Source organism: Simochromis diagramma, unplaced genomic scaffold, assembly GCF_900408965.1.
Source record: "Simochromis diagramma unplaced genomic scaffold, fSimDia1.1 OVJJ01000293.1, whole genome shotgun sequence".
NCBI classification, from domain to species: domain Eukaryota; kingdom Metazoa; phylum Chordata; class Actinopteri; order Cichliformes; family Cichlidae; genus Simochromis; species Simochromis diagramma.
This window is the reverse complement of record NW_024386801.1, coordinates 12,927,545-12,943,555: the sequence shown is the minus strand read 5'-3', so window position 1 is coordinate 12,943,555 and position 16,011 is coordinate 12,927,545. Positions and strand designations below refer to the sequence as shown.

Below are 16,011 nucleotides of genomic sequence, written 5' to 3'. Positions count from 1 at the left end.
ACTCTTATTTTGAAAAAGATCATAGGGAGTTTGTAATCTAACTTGACAGGTTATTCCGGAATATTTGTGAGGGGCGGGGAGGAAATGTGTTGGTAACCTGGAAAGCGGTGAAACAGCAAGTGATAAACACACGGACAAAAAAAGTTACTAAAATAATGCACAAACATGGCTGTGCTGGAACTGTACACCAAGGTAAGAGGGAAAACAAGCCTAATCTTTTAAAATACACGTAAGATCATGTTTCCATACAGTCTAGAGGTTGCAAGTTTACAGACGCATATGGAAACTTTGTCAGCGCTCTGAAAGGTTGTAAAGCAAACAGATCCACAGGAATTTAAAGGCGAAACACTTAGCTACATCTTTTTATAGTATAATATTATGAGGTAGCATATATGATGGAGTATTGGTTCCTATTGGGTGGATTTTCTCTTGCATGTATTGGTTTTAGTCACTTGTACAGTAAGCCATGGCATTAATAACTGAAATAATTATTTGTCACTTTTTTAATCATTTTAGTACAACAGAGTGTGGATATCAGATGAAGAACATGTGTGGAAATCGGCAGAGATTGTAAAAGATTTCCATTCAGGAGATAAAGTTCTTGAATTGCTTCTGGAGGATGGCTCTGTAAGTAAAATGGAAAGTGACTAATAATACCCTCAATATATGACTGTATTACATTTATAATGGTGAGAAGCACCAGCTGACCTGATTCTCCTACATCACCTATCACTGGACAGGAGTACTGCTACACTGTTGACCCGTCTAAACCACAACTCCCTCCTCTCCGAAACCCAGACATCTTGGTGGGGGAGAATGACCTGACAGCTCTGAGTTACTTGCATGAACCTGCAGTCCTGCACAATCTCAAAGTGCGATTTGTGGAGTCCAGAATCATCTATACCTACTGTGGTACAGCTGCAAGAAGCCTTAAACTGACAAATGGGTGATAAATTAAAGGAAAACCTCTCACACTTGACCCTTACAATGAGGTGGTCCTGTGGCTCTGTAATGCATTTTTACTGTAAATTCATACGACGTTGCTCCAAGTGATCACAAACAGGATACTGATGCAGCTGATGCAGCCACGATGAATCACTGAATAACATGATAAGTATACAAATAATGACTCACATATTATGGCTTTAAGAGTCATCAGAGATTTTTGGCCAACATAGTGAGCCAACACCTTACTAAAACACTTTATGCTGTTGTTGTGTTTTTTCGTTTTTGTTAATTTGTCACCCATTTGTGTAACTGAGTACTGAGGTGTTAGCAGGTTAAGTTTCTTGCTCAGTCTGTGTTGTTCCCTCATTTCAGGTATTATATTGGTGGGTCTAAATCCCTATAAGCAGCTTCCTATCTATGGAGATGCAATCATTCATGCCTACTCAGGACAGAACATGGGAGACATGGACCCTCATATATTTGCAGTGGCAGAGGAGGCTTACAAACAGATGGCAAGGTAAATAAAAGTTGAGATTGCCTCATTTAAGTTTTATAGTAGTTTTACATCAGCGAGAACTGATGACTGTATGCAGATTGGAGGCAGTGAGCATGAGTCTGCAGATTTAAAAGGACTCTACTAACATATGCGTGGGGCAAACTTTCTTGGTCAGCACCAAGAAAGTGTTAAAACATCTAAATAACTTGTACTTATGTACAGTTGTTTGAACTGATGCTCTTGGAATCTGCAGATCACTGAGTTCATTGGAGTCTCCCACTGTTCTGAGTATTAGTCAGTCCAATAAGTGCTGTCAGGCAAATCCTTTTTATGCTGGAAAAGGGAAACTGACAGTTGTAGGCAATCATGATCACTAATGAGAAGTTAACAGACCTTGGCCTTGTTAAGATAATAAACAATGTACAGCCTTCAGCCCCACTTATTAGATTTGAGTGAGTGTATGTATATCTATTTGACCCTGTGGGGGTTAGAGAAAAGCCAAACTCACTTCAAAATGTACCTAATTATTGTTGTTGTTTTTTTGTTTTGTTTGTTTTTTAAACTCATTAAACATAATCATTCCACCCTGGAAAAAGAAAAGTCCAAAGAAATAATTAAAGGCCCCAAATTGCCATGACATCACCTGACCACAACTGTATGGTTGTGTGCTATGCGTGCATGCGTTTATGTCCTGGTGATCATTAAAATGAAATCTAGTCAATAACTGCCCAAGTAAGTCCCAAGTAATGCTTCAAGACACAGTGGTGCGTACTTTGTTTATATCCCCCTTTTCTTTCTCAGAAACCACAAGAACCAGTCTATCATAGTCAGCGGTGAATCTGGAGCTGGTAAAACGGTGTCTGCTCGATACGCTATGAGGTACTTTGCTGTTGTGAGCAAATCTGCAAATAAGACACGAGTTGAAGACAAAGTCCTGGCATCCAATCCAATAACAGAGGTACGATCTCGAGACTACACAAAACAGCTGTTGAACTAAACAGGCAAAAATGTTCACATATTTATTCATACACAAAAAAAATCTTATAAATAGTCCTTATAATTCATTTCCTCTTAAGGCAATAGGAAATGCAAAGACCACTAGGAACGACAACAGCAGCCGTTTTGGGAAATACACAGAGATCAGCTTTGACAGGAAGTACCGGATCATCGGAGCAAACATGAGGACCTACCTGTTAGAGAAATCCAGAGTGGTCTTTCAGGTATGCATGATTGTGAGATCAGGATTCTTTCAAGTTTCGTTACTGTGTTTAATCCATAATACTAATCTTAAGTTCTGTTTTTGTTTCAGGCAGAAAATGAGCGTAATTACCACATATTTTACCAGATTTGTTCCTGTGCAGACTCACCAGCGTTTAAGAACCTGAGACTACGTAAGTATTTGCACTGAGGGTTTATTGTGGATCTGTGACACTTAACTGCTGCTGTTTTATTACTATTTAAACTAACTCACCCAGAAAACACAACTAAGTCTTGCAGTAGTTTATTATAAGCAGCATCAGTAATATAATCTTTCATCTGCAGAGAGTGCAGACAAGTTCAACTACACCTGCATGGGTGGTGACATAACCATTGAAGGTGTGAATGACAAGAAGGACTTGGAAGAGACTCGACAGACCTTCTCACTTCTGGGTAAAGGTTGCCTCAGCATGACTGAAACCTCCCTTTATGATTTTAAAGTTTTATCTTAGCTTTAACATCTTTTCTCCAGGATTGAAGGAGGACTTTCAGTCAGATGTGTTTAAAGTTCTGGCAGCCATTCTGCATTTGGGTAATGTGGAGATTAAAAACATAGGCGATGACAAATCATTAGTTCCTGTGAGTAGCTGTTCATAACTTGTGTGTGCGACCGATCTTGAATCATTCACCAGGTTAAGTAAAAAGCTTGATTTGTATATCTTTCAGCCCAGTGATCCACACCTGGCTGTCTTCTGCGAGCTGCTGGGGGTGAGCGCAGAGGGGCTCCTACGCTGGCTGTGCCATCGGAGGATCGTTCTGGTAGCCGAAACGGTTGTGAAGCCGGTCCCCAAAGATCGGGCAGTAAATGCCAGAGACGCTCTAGCTAAGCATATCTATGCCCATCTGTTTGACTGCATTATAAACAGGATAAACACAGCACTACAGGTGCCAGGAAAGCAACATGCTTTCATTGGTGTTCTGGACATTTATGGGTAATGCAAGCGCAACTCTTTTTTTCTTTTCGATATGTGTGCAGCTTTCTTTTGCTGCCATTTTTAAATGTGCATTCTGTTTTTTTTTCCTTCAGTTTTGAAACATTTGACATCAACAGCTTTGAACAGTTTTGCATCAACTATGCAAACGAAAAGCTTCAACAGCAGTTTAACCTGGTCAGCAATGCCTTCTTCCACATTCACTGCTAATTACCACACGCACCTCTTTACCAGCTTACACGTTTATTCTCTTGGGTCTTTTCAGCATGTATTCAAGCTGGAGCAAGAGGAGTACATGAAAGAGGACATCCCGTGGACGCTGATAGATTTCTATGACAATCAACCTGTCATCGATCTGATTGAAGCAAAGATGGGGATCCTTGACTTGCTCGATGAAGAATGTTTAGTAAGATCTGATTAATAATAAGATCTTGGTGTTATCAGTCACAAATTGCATTTTGACTTGATTGTCAGCATCTTTTTTTTTACGTCTTTCTGCTTCACAGTTCCCTCAAGGCACCGATCAGAGCTGGTTGCAAAAGCTTTATAACTACCTACAAGCCAGCCCTATGTTTGAGAAGCCCAGGTTATCAAATGAGGCCTTTGTGATTCAGCACTTCGCAGACAAGGTGGAGTCTAATCACCTGGCATCTGCACAATATAGCAAAAAATTCCCTGCCGTTATAAACTTTATGAACTGATTTCTTATATACGTATTTCTACAGGTGGAATACCAGTGCAGAGGTTTTCTCGAGAAGAACAGAGATGCTCTCTATGAAGAACTCGTGGACATGATGAGGTCTAGTAAGGTAATCAAAAGCCTTCATGTATGTTCACTTTATGTTTGCTTTTCCTCATTTTAACAGATTCCTCTTATTTGCAAATGTTATCAGTTACCTTTTCTGGCCAACTTTTTCCAAGAGGAGGAGCAGAACGCTGCGATCGGTAAGAGTGTCAAAGTGAAGCCCGCCAGGCCTTCAGTGAAACCAGCCAATAAAAACCTGAGAACCTCAGTGGGAGATAAGGTGCTAATGTTTGCTCTGTTTCTCTGCTTTGCGCTAGGCTGAACTCACATTCTCACTGAAGTTCACATACTGTATTGTTTCCTATCCAACTGGCTGAATTTGTATTTCTGTTCTGTCTCTTGAACGATGTTGTTGAATGCAGTTTCGCAGCTCCCTCTCCTTACTCATGGAAACACTGAATGCGACCACGCCTCACTACGTGCGCTGCATTAAGCCTAACGATGAAAAGCTCCCATTTGAGTATGATTACTAGTGAATCTTTAATTCAGATGTTTCACTCTTGCGTCACTGAAGTGTTTGCTCATGTTTCTGTTTTTGGTGTTTTCTCATGTTTTTAGGTATGACTCCAGGAGGGTAGTGCAGCAGCTGCGAGCCTGCGGAGTCCTTGAAACTATTCGTATCAGTGCACAGAGCTACCCATCCAGGTGACTTTATATATATATATATATATATATATATATATATATATATATATATATGTTCATGCAGCATAATTACAACTTATAGCATGTTCAGCTCCATGTCATCATGCTGAGTATTGGCATGGTTTTTGTTTGTAGGTGGACATACATTGAGTTTTACAGCAGATACAGTATCCTAATGTCACACGTGGAGGCAGACCTCAATGACAAGAAACAGACTTGCAAGAATGTGCTGCAGAGGTTGATTCACGTATGTTGTATCATATGGCACTCACTAATGTAAATGTCATTCATGGCCGTGCGTCACTTTGTCCTCATGGCTTGCTCCCCAGGACTCTAACCAGTATAAGTTTGGCCGGACAAAGATCTTCTTCAGAGCTGGTCAGGTAGCTTATCTCGAGAAGCTGCGTCTGGACCGACTTCGAGGAGCCTGTGAGACCATCCAGAAACATGCTCGTGGATGGAGCCAGAGGAGGAAGTACCTGGCCCTAAGAAAGGCCGCCATCATTCTCCAGCAGTATGTCCGTGGAAAGAGGACAATCCGGTTAGAACCGTTCACTTGTTTGAGTTTTGTTGACCTGCATCCTGTAAAGATTCCTCTTAAGATTATAAAATGAATATACACATATTTTGTTTGTAAACCTTCAGTAAAACAGTGACTGCTGCGACACTGAAGCAGGGCTGGGCAGCATTGGTGATACAGAGACACTGGAGAGGCTACCGCCTGAGGCAGGTCTACCAGGTAGTGCGTCTGGCAACCATCACCATCCAGGCCTTCACACGAGGTTGGATAGCTCGTAAACGATACAAGAAGGTCTGTAACAGACAGTTTACGAATCATTTTCATCACTAAAATAAATATTGTTGACAAATTGAATGTAACCTCCTGATTTATGTAAACCTCAGATGATAGAAGAACACAAAGCGCTGGTTATCCAGAAGTATGCCAGAGCGTGGCTGGCACGACGGCGATTTCAGACCATGCGTCGGCTCGTGCTTAATGTCCAGCTCTCCTACCGGGTGCAGCAGCTCAGAAAGAAGATTGAAGAGCAGGTAACGGTGCTTCGAGACAAATTTTAGCTGTGATTTTCTTTTTGTTTTTTGCAGATAATGTAATTTAATGTGTTCCCTGACAGAACAAAGAGAATCGTGGATTATTGGAAAGGTTGACAAGCTTGGCAAACTCACACTCCCAAACTATGGAAAAGCTTCAGGGTCTGGAGACACAGCTGGAAAAATCAACCAACCAGAAGGCTTCTTTAGAGAAACGAGAGAAGAAAGCTAAAGAAGATGCCAGTTTGGTTAGTACTGAAGTTGATGCCTGAAGTCTGTTTGTGTCTTTGCTGCATTTTTGTTTGCAGAGGAAGCGCTCTGTTTGAGATCCTTTAGGAAAACCTGTTTTTCTTGCCTAGACAATCGCACAACTTCAAAAGGAAGTAGAAGTTCTCAACCTTGAGAAGGAGAAGTTGGAGAAAACATTTGAAGCTTCTACCAAAGACGCCAAAGGTAATAAGAGTTGAGATTTCTGTATAAACACCACAGTGACTGCGTTTGCGTCACATTTGTGACCGGCCTCACAATCTTTCAGAGACCTTTGATCAAGTAAAGAGGAACCTTCTGGAAGAAAAAGAAAATGAAGCAAGGCTTAGAAAGTAAGTATTTAAAAAGTGAGATTTATCATCTACAGCTGGGGTTCCAACTCCTTTTAGTTTATGTGCAACACACAGCCCAGTTTGATCTCAAGCGGTGGGACCAGTATAACAATTGCAGAATTCAATTCAATTCAATTTTGTTTATATAGCTCCCCTTATGAGCAAGCACTTTGGGGACAGTGTGAGGGAAAAAGAAAAACACTGCTGGTGTACAGCATGGCTGAGCAAATATTTAAGCTAATATTTTCCCAGCTTCTTTGGTTTAATCAGATAGCTTTTTCTTCTCTGAAGGATCGCGGAAAACAACATTGAAATTCAGAGACAGGACCACGAGGCCGAGGTGGCAACTCTGAAAGAGGAGATAAAAAGGCTGAAAGAAGAACGAGTCATCCTGCAGAGAAAGTTAGAAGAGGGGGCGCAGGCGAACTCAGACCTGCAGGAGCAGGTCATCCAGCTCACCAAGCATGTCAAACTAATTCCCGAGCTACGCAGAGATCTGAACAACCTGCAAAATCAGAGAAATAACATGGAGAGAAAGATGAAGCAGCAGTCGGAACAAGCAAGAGGTGTGTATAGAATTTTATGTAAAAAAAAAAAATCTCCTTTGTGTAAAGAAAAAGATTGTTGATGAGCCTTGAATGTTTTCTGCAGGTAAAGTGAGTGAGATCGCAAGGCAGCTTCTTGGAGGTGTTGTTGAAGAGGAAGTTCTTCTGGGGTAATCCAGATATTTTGAGCACTGTGTTTCCTCACTTCATCTCTATTAGTCATTTAATCTGACACATTGTTTCTCCAAAGGATGACTTCTGACGAATCAGAGAAGATTTATGAAGTTGAAGATTTGCTGTCAGCCTTTGAACGCCTACAAAAAGCCATCGGGTCTTAATTTTTCAACCATAGCAAACCACTTTCTTATTAACAGAAACGTGCAGCTTTCCTTCTGGGTGTCTGTACTTGAATTTGTTAAACGTCTCACATTTGTTGGCAGGATTCTAGAAAACCACCAGAGGGAGCAGAAGGAAAGCTATGAGACTCAAGTAGAGGGCTTGAAATTGAAAGTGGACCACCTTGAGAATGAGAACAGCAAGCTGCAAAACCTGTTCCAGGAGAAAAGTAATGTCAATGAAAATATTTGCCAAGAAGTGTCCAGACTCAGCAGTGAAAACTCAGTATGTCATTGCACGTTTTATTCAATACGTCACGGGTTAAAGGGGCGAGCTTCAGAATGTAACTGTGACGTCTGCTTTAATTTCATTCGCAGGTGATCCCGGAGCTGAAGCTGCGGGTTTCAGAGCTGCAGAGACAGAAACAAGAGCTTGAAGGCCTTGTTGAGGAGCAGAAAAGAGAATTAACAGGTACACTCTTTTGTTCAGGAGTCTCGCAGTGAAGCAGATTACTGTTTTAACTTGCTCTTTTATTTTTATGTCATTCAACAGAAAAAAACAAAGAGATCTCTCACAATCTTCAAAAGAAGATTACAGAAGAGAGCTCACAACGGAGGTAAATTACTCAGCGGTAGTGATGTCTTTCTTGATTAAAGTAGTGATGGTCATATCTGGTTCATCCTGATTTTGGATGTTTTTTTTAGGTACTTTGAGGAGAAAGCTGAAGAGCTGGAGGGGGAGAAGAGAGAGCTTCAAGGCAGAGTAGAGGAGCTGGAAGAGGAGAATGATCACTTGAAGAGACAGCAGCTGATGGAGAATGAGGTCAAAAGCAAACTCAGAGAGGAGACTTCACGGTTAACTGCTGAGAACATGGTGCGTTGAGCGTACGAAGGGTAGAAGGTTACAGTGAGAGTAAACCAGTAACTGATTCCACTTTTAATTCAGGACTTTGACGAGCTGCTCGACCAGAAAGACAGATTAATAAAGAAACTTCAGACTCAAGTTAAGAGCCTCGAAACGTCACAGAGAGGTATCACCGGAGCTCCTGCGCCACATGTAAACAAAGAAATCGAGTCCATACAAGCTGTCTCAACCTTTTCATCACATTTATTGTTTCTCAAACAGCGAGGCAAAAAACTGCATCCACCCTTCCCAAAGATTACCTTGGCATGTTGGAGTACAAGAGAGAGGATGAACCAAGGCTCATTGAAAACATCATTCTGGGTATTCTTCCCCTGCACTATGTCTGCAATATGCCCATGTTACCTGCCTTTTATTTAATAATCATATAAGCTATTTGATCCATGGATGTGAGCAGGAGTGAGGGTATTAAAACTCGGATGAATGGATAAACCATATTCTCTGACAAATTTGTCCCAATTTCCTCGCAGATCTGAAACTCAAAGGCGTGGCGGTCAACATGATCCCGACCCTGCCAGCTTACATCCTCTTCATGTGCATCCGCCATGCGGACTACCTGAACGATGAGGCAAAACTCAAGTCCCTTATGAATGCAATCATTGGTGGAGTCAAGAAAGTCATCGTGGTAAGGTTAACTATTTTTGTAACCCTTGTTTAACCAGGAAGTAAAACTCTTGAGCTCAAGATTCTCGTTTGGGGTTTTGCACCCCAGATAGGTGGGGTTAAGCTAGCTGAGAAACAAGTCCTAGCAGGAGGAGGTGGGGTAGACCCAGGACATGCTACAGAGATTATATCTCTTGGCTGGCCTGGGAACACCTCTCTGTTCCCCTGGATATATATGGATAGACTGGTGAATGGATTGATGTATTTTGAGGTATTGTTTATATCTAATAATGTAAACAACATTTTCCTGTTTTAGAGTCATCAAAAAGATTTAGAGTTCCTGTCCTTCTGGCTCTCAAACACCCACCAGCTCCTCAACTGTCTGAAGCAGTACAGCGGGGAGGAAGTACAAATTTACTTTTTTTAAAATTCAGTAGTTACTGTTTCATTTCTGTCTGTTGATAATATCATATACATATTAAAATGCTCTTGTTTTCCATCCTGTTAACAAAAGGAGTTCCTGAAGCAAAGTACACCTCGCCAGAAAAAAAACTGCTTGCAGAATTTCGATTTGTCGGAACACAGACAGATTCTCAGCGATCTGGCCATCCAAATCTATCATCGGTTTATCTCAGTCATGCAAAAGACTCTTACTCCCACTATTGGTAATGTTTTTTCAAATGTAATATTTTGAAAAAAAAATCCTTTTATGAGTAAGCTAAACCCTACTTCTACACTTTCTTAGTACCCGGCATGCTGGAGCACGAGAGTCTACAGGGGATTTCTAGCATGAAGCCGACGGGCTTCAGGAAGCGTTCCAACAGCTTCTATGAGGAATCAGAGACCTACACCATCTCCTCCATCCTCCAGCATCTAACTGGCTTCCACTCCACCATGAACCACCATGGTCTGGACCAGGGCCTCATCAAACAAGTGATCAAACAGCTGTTCTACCTCGTGGCTGCGATCACTCTTAACAACATCATGCTCCGCAAGGACATGTGCTCCTGCAGGAAGGGGATGCAGATCAGGTCTGTGCTCGCAGATCAGGTATGTGCTTTGAACACAACTCAAAGAGAGTTTAGTTTAACAGCTGCTTTCTCTTTTCAGATGCAACATCAGTTATCTAGAAGAGTGGCTGAAAGAGAAGGAACTTCAAAACGTGAATGCTATGGATACTTTGAAGCCACTGGCTCAAACTGCGTGGTTACTGCAAGTCAACAAATCCACTGATGATGATGCCAAGGAGATCATTGAAAAATGCTCTGAACTCAGCCCCGTTCAGGTACTTCCATCTGTTGTTTAAAATGTGGTTTTGGTGGGGTTTTTTTTTTTTATTTTTTCATTTTTAAATCTCGCACTAAACTCCAACCTAACATTTAAATTTGTAGATTGTCAAAATTTTGAACTCGTACACGCCCATTGACGATTTTGAAAAAAGAGTGACATCATCGTTTGTCCGCAAAGTTCAGGTGAGCCCAGCTGTTCATTTTCAAATATAAAAACCCTCCTAGCCAAAATAAATACAGTTGACTAAGCTGTCAATATATTTCTCATTCCAGTCTTTGCTCCAAGACCACGAAGGCTCTGCACAGCTGATGGTGGACGCAGATTATCGTTTCCAGGCCACGTTTCCTTTCTGCACGTCCACACAGGCTCTGGAGCTGCTGCAGGTCCCGAACAGCCTTCATCTCGACTTCCTCAACAGGATCTGACACACAGATCCTTTGACATTTTTACTCCTTATACTGAGTCTTAGTCAGTCTGTTTAAAGTTGCACTAGATTGTAGATAGAAATATTTAAGCACTTTCATTAAAATCCTGTACAGCACATGTTTAAAACAAAGAACAACTGAATAACATTGCAACATTTTGACCAAACACGACATAGCAATGATATTTTATTCTTGTGTACTGTATATAATATATGTGTGTGTGTGTGTGTACATTTTTTATTTAAATTGCAATAACATGCTAAATAAATGAATAAAGGCATTATCTTGGATTAAAGCTATACCAATGCAAACCTATTTTATACTATCATATACTCAGGTTAAAATACAGCAAGGCTAAAATATGAGTTAATTAAATGCTCACTGTGTATTTTTTTTTCATATGTGTGTCCTGTAGTTGAATCAGAGGATGTAAGATGTGAAAATGAAGTAATATGAATTAATAAAATAGCATGCCAAATCACCAACTCATAACAGCTCATTAAAAAAAAATGAAGAAGAATAAAATTACTTTAACAAACAATATTACTTGTTTTCTCAGTAATTCTTTTTTGGTTAAAATGAAAACATCTTTGCTCCATTTCAGCATATTAAAATGCCAGAAAGCCCTCTCTCCCTCTCCCTCTGCCACATTAATGCCTTTCAGGCAAACGAGCTTGTCCCTTCTCTTCATGTGGGCAGTGTGAAAAAAATGCATTATTAAGCTGAGTGTAGTGTTGCTTAGGGGATGCATCCTGTGTGTGTGTGTGCGGCAGCATCACCGGGATGCAGGATCCTCCTCCCCTGGAAACTGGAGGAGCATCTTCGCCCTCTGACGTCATGACAGCAGCATCAGCTGTTAGCTCTGCTCTAAGCCTTTTCGCTGCCGATCGCTTCCTGCTCAAAGGAAATATATGAGATCCCCTCCAACCCCTGAAATGGCGACACAGGAGGTACCGCTGAACGAGACTCTGGCTCACCTCAAAACGGAGTCGGAGACGCTGAAGTCGAAGCTGGAGGAGGAAAGAGCGAAGCTGCACGATGTCGAGCGTGAGTGCTAAAAAAATGGAGAGGCCCTGATTCATTCCTGCGTTTACCCTGTGACGGGACGGATAACAGCGAGCGTCTCCTCATAGCCTCACGTTTCTCCGCCAGAAGTCAAAGATCGCCGGTGTTACCGGAGATGGGGGATTTGGCGGAGCAGATTATCGATCCGATCGGCGCCGATGTTCCGATTTGTCAAGAGACGGGGGCAGGCTGTTTTGTTTGCCTCCCCATTTCATAGCCTAATACTTTCATCCATGTTTCATCCACGGACTGTTTTCCTTTACTTTCTTTCTTTTTATTTATTGATTTATTTTTACTCATATTTTACTCATAATATCTGAACAATATGACAATTAAAGCAAGAGTGTGAAATAAAAACGTGAAAATCAAGCACAGGTCATTTCTGATGCATATTTTATGTGATTCGGCATGTCTGAGACATGGCAGATTAAAGATAGATTAATTCAATATTCCTCCATTTAGATGGGCCTGCTGTAGTTTAATCCTGGCTGCTGCCACGAGTGTTAATGTGGGGACATGTTTAATGTATAATATACATGTGTGTTTGTGCAGTACATCAGGTGGCAGAGAAGGTGGAGGGGCTGGGCCAGTTTGTCATGAAGACCCGGAGGACCCTGAAGGGGCACGGGAATAAAGTTCTGTGCATGGACTGGTGCAAGGACAAGAGGAGGATCGTCAGCTCCTCACAGGTCACAAACCTCTAGTCTCGTTTCCAGCTGACTGCAGAGCAAGTTTGTTGTTGGTGGCATGTGTTTTAAAAGTGTACAAACCTTTATTATCTTTTGATGCAGGATGGAAAAGTTATTGTGTGGGACGCTTTCACCACCAACAAGGTAACTTTTATTTTTCATGGGTCATCATGACGTATTCTTAGATATTTGTATTTTTTGCTTTTGAATCGATAACAATAAAAATAATATAAATTTCCATGATGGTAATAAGTTTGCTTTAGATAGAATTTTTTTCTTTTAGATCAGATAGGAGTGACACATAGGATTTGTGCATCAATATATCTATTGTGTGCTGATGGTAAATCCAACTGTCCTGTTTTTTTGAACGAGACATCAGAGTTAGATGATAAAAACTGAAATTGTGTAAAAGTGTTTTCTAAAGTTTTCTACATGGGACAAACCAAAGCTAGTTGTTCTGCTTTGATTATGGATAATGAATTCTCCCTGTGCGGCTCGAGCACAAAAGCCTTGTCTTCTGATGTTTATAGGAACATGCTGTGACAATGCCTTGCACCTGGGTGATGGCCTGTGCCTATGCCCCCTCTGGCTGCGCTGTAGCTTGTGGGTGAGTGCGTTACTCTCTATGATGATCCAGATCTGGTTGTATTTTGCTGTATTTTTTGTTGCTTTTCTGTATTTTGTTTTTGTGGTAAAGTGTGTAGCTTCTCTGTTGCAGAGGCCTGGACAATAAATGCTCAGTTTATCCTCTGTCTTTGGACAAGAATGAGAACTTAGCTGCAAAGAAGAAGTCAGTGGCCATGCACACAAACTACCTGTCTGCTTGTAGCTTCACCAACTCGGATATGCAGGTGAGAAAACTGTCACCACACTCTAAAAACATCCACAAACCACTGAGGATCATGGGTAAAATGCCTGTGGAAACAGTAGCTGCAAGCTACCTTTTTATTTTTCTCTCAATCAGATATCACTTCCTTCTATATTCCAGTGAGAGCTCCCATACTTTGTTAATAATTTACAAGTTTGACTTCCTGGTCACATGAGGTGTCACACTGCAAAGGCAGTCCATTTAAAACTACACGATAGCCTGTAACGACTTCTTTTTTTTCTTCTCTTGCCGCATGCATTCAAGATCCTGACGTCCAGTGGGGATGGAACATGTGCATTATGGGATGTTGAGAGTGGGCAGCTGTTACAGAGTTTCCATGGACACGCTGCAGACGTGTTGTGTCTGGATCTGGCCCCATCTGAAACCGGAAACACGTTTGTTTCGGGGGTGAGGACACTTTCTGCACAGCTTTCGGTACAGCTTACTTAAAGAGGCTAAACACTGAAATTTTTGACACTTTCTGCTTTGCTTTCATTGGCAGGGCTGTGATAAGAAGGCCAATGTCTGGGATATGCGTTCAGGGCAGTGTATTCAGTCCTTTGAAACTCACGAGTCAGACATAAATAGCGTACGGTAAGTCACCCCCTTGTAATGGCTCCTGAATATAAGTGTAGAGAAGGTAAGTGTAAAGATGAGTGCATTTTCTATTTATAATTACGCATTAAAAGGAAGTGTTTTAAAGGCCTCATCATGTGTGCATTATCATAACATATTTTATGTTATTGTAATGGCCTCTATATTTTTGTTTGCAAACAAAAATGTTAAAATCTGGAGTCTCATTTTCTTATGCTACCACTAGGAGTTGCTATAAGTCAGAAGTATTCAAATCTTACATGTAAGAGCTTTAAAAATTGATTTCTTATTACTGCTGTCTGTATTTTAACAGATACTATCCCAGCGGAGACGCTTTTGCATCTGGATCGGATGACGCTACAGTAAGAATTGATTTCTTCATGTTACCTTTGACTGGTGAAGCCAGTTTTCATGTGCAGCGTGCTGCACATAATTAATCATAATTACACTGCACCATAAAAAACAGAAAAAAATGAAAACACTCCCCTTTGTTACAGTGCCGCCTGTATGACCTAAGGGCAGACAGGGAAGTGGCTATCTATTCCAAAGACAGCATCATATTTGGCGTCTCCAGTGTTGATTTCTCGCTCAGTGGTACGATATATAGAATATTTACCTTCGCCGTTGTTTGTACTGAGCTTAAGGATAATGCCGTTAAAACATTTTGGGTGTGCCCTCTCTTTCCCCAGGCCGGCTACTGTTTGGTGGCTACAACGACTACACCATTAATGTTTGGGATGTTCTCAAAGGAACACGGGTCTCTATTCTGTTTGGACACGAGAACCGTGTCAGCACCCTGCGGGTTTCCCCTGATGGGACAGCCTTCTGCACAGGTTCCTGGGACCACACTCTTCGGGTATGATATCTGATCTGGCACATGTGATTACTCCAGGTTTCTGTCTGGTTATATCTTGTAATGTCTATTTTCTTTGCCTTCCAGATCTGGGCCTAAGCATCAAGACACAAAGGATTAAATAGTAGACAGACCTACTGAAGACACACTGATGTTTCTGTTTGCTAGAGTACAATCACAGAGATAGAGACTCAGTTTTGATTGTACATAGGGCACATCAATAGCATTGTATATACTCCAGTGTTTTGGCCAGGGTAGATTTACATATTTTAAAGAGTAATAAACCAAATGGCTAGCTCGCATTACAATGTGATGGGAAGAAAAGGTGCACAGAAGTTCTTATGATTACAACTATGAAGTTTAAAACAAGTATATTACTGAAAATATTATTGGTAGTGGCTTGCATCAGTCTAGGATAGAAGTGACACAATAATGTGATGTGTTAATTAGCCCACATGGAGGAAAATACATGTTTACTTATTGTTATTATTTTTATTAAACAAATGAGGACATTCATTCAGAGGAGACATCAAAGAGCAGGGGGGCTTTTCTGTGAATGGCAAAAGTAATGAGAAATAATAATGAGATTTATGGAGAAAGGTACAAATTAATACTTTATTTTGGAAATTATATTAAATGTACATCTAACAAACAACGTGTGCACCCAACAGCTGCTTCTCACCTGCCAATATAATACTGTATCAATATCAATGCAAAGAAAGCACATTAATAGGTAAACATGAGATGAATGATTTTTTTTTTTCATACCTGTAATTTAAAATATGGTTTACTACATCTTTTTTTCGTTTCCAGATGTGGAAGCCACTCACTACTCGATGTGCACTAGAGACACCCTGAACTTGTGCTACCCCACTGTTGAAATACTAATATGTTAAAAAAATTAATTAAAAAATATATATACATATAATTGAATGTACTTCTTTTCATCCAGTTGTCCAATGGTTGTAATTTCATATTTAGAGTAATTATTGTAGTTTAGTGTACAGATATGCAGGGGACTGTTAATCAAACTATTACAAACATAATAAAATCAGTTTTGAATATCGCTCCTACGTGTCTCTTTATTATT

The 16,011-nt window shown here is 40.8% G+C and overlaps 2 protein-coding genes across 2 annotated transcripts; both read left to right on the top strand.

Moving 5' to 3' along the window:
• Nucleotides 1-56: 56 nt before the first annotated feature.
• Nucleotides 57-11,395, top strand: myo5c (myosin VC). Its single transcript, XM_040026901.1, has 40 exons — nt 57-192; nt 517-627; nt 741-912; nt 1,321-1,465; nt 2,246-2,402; nt 2,521-2,664; nt 2,754-2,835; nt 2,987-3,094; nt 3,174-3,280; nt 3,368-3,633; nt 3,729-3,810; nt 3,899-4,039; nt 4,140-4,262; nt 4,359-4,442; nt 4,527-4,658; nt 4,801-4,898; nt 4,997-5,083; nt 5,219-5,330; nt 5,413-5,624; nt 5,729-5,894; nt 5,987-6,133; nt 6,217-6,381; nt 6,493-6,586; nt 6,669-6,732; nt 7,024-7,298; nt 7,384-7,447; nt 7,528-7,608; nt 7,718-7,898; nt 7,991-8,084; nt 8,166-8,229; nt 8,318-8,486; nt 8,559-8,643; nt 8,739-8,837; nt 9,005-9,159; nt 9,454-9,543; nt 9,652-9,802; nt 9,883-10,168; nt 10,248-10,422; nt 10,529-10,609; nt 10,700-11,395. The coding sequence occupies exons 1-40, from the start codon at nt 166-168 to the stop codon at nt 10,850-10,852; spliced, it is 5,229 nt and encodes a 1,742-aa protein (XP_039882835.1). The 5' UTR covers nt 57-165; the 3' UTR covers nt 10,853-11,395.
• A 233-nt stretch (nt 11,396-11,628) lies between these two features.
• Nucleotides 11,629-15,983, top strand: gnb5a (guanine nucleotide binding protein (G protein), beta 5a). The gene is made up of 11 exons (XM_040026959.1): nt 11,629-11,899; nt 12,470-12,606; nt 12,709-12,750; nt 13,137-13,213; nt 13,325-13,457; nt 13,739-13,882; nt 13,977-14,068; nt 14,382-14,430; nt 14,566-14,662; nt 14,758-14,924; nt 15,009-15,983. Exons 1-11 carry the CDS (start codon nt 11,764-11,766, stop codon nt 15,018-15,020), a joined length of 1,086 nt encoding a protein of 361 aa, XP_039882893.1. The 5' UTR covers nt 11,629-11,763; the 3' UTR covers nt 15,021-15,983.
• Nucleotides 15,984-16,011: the final 28 nt, after the last annotated feature.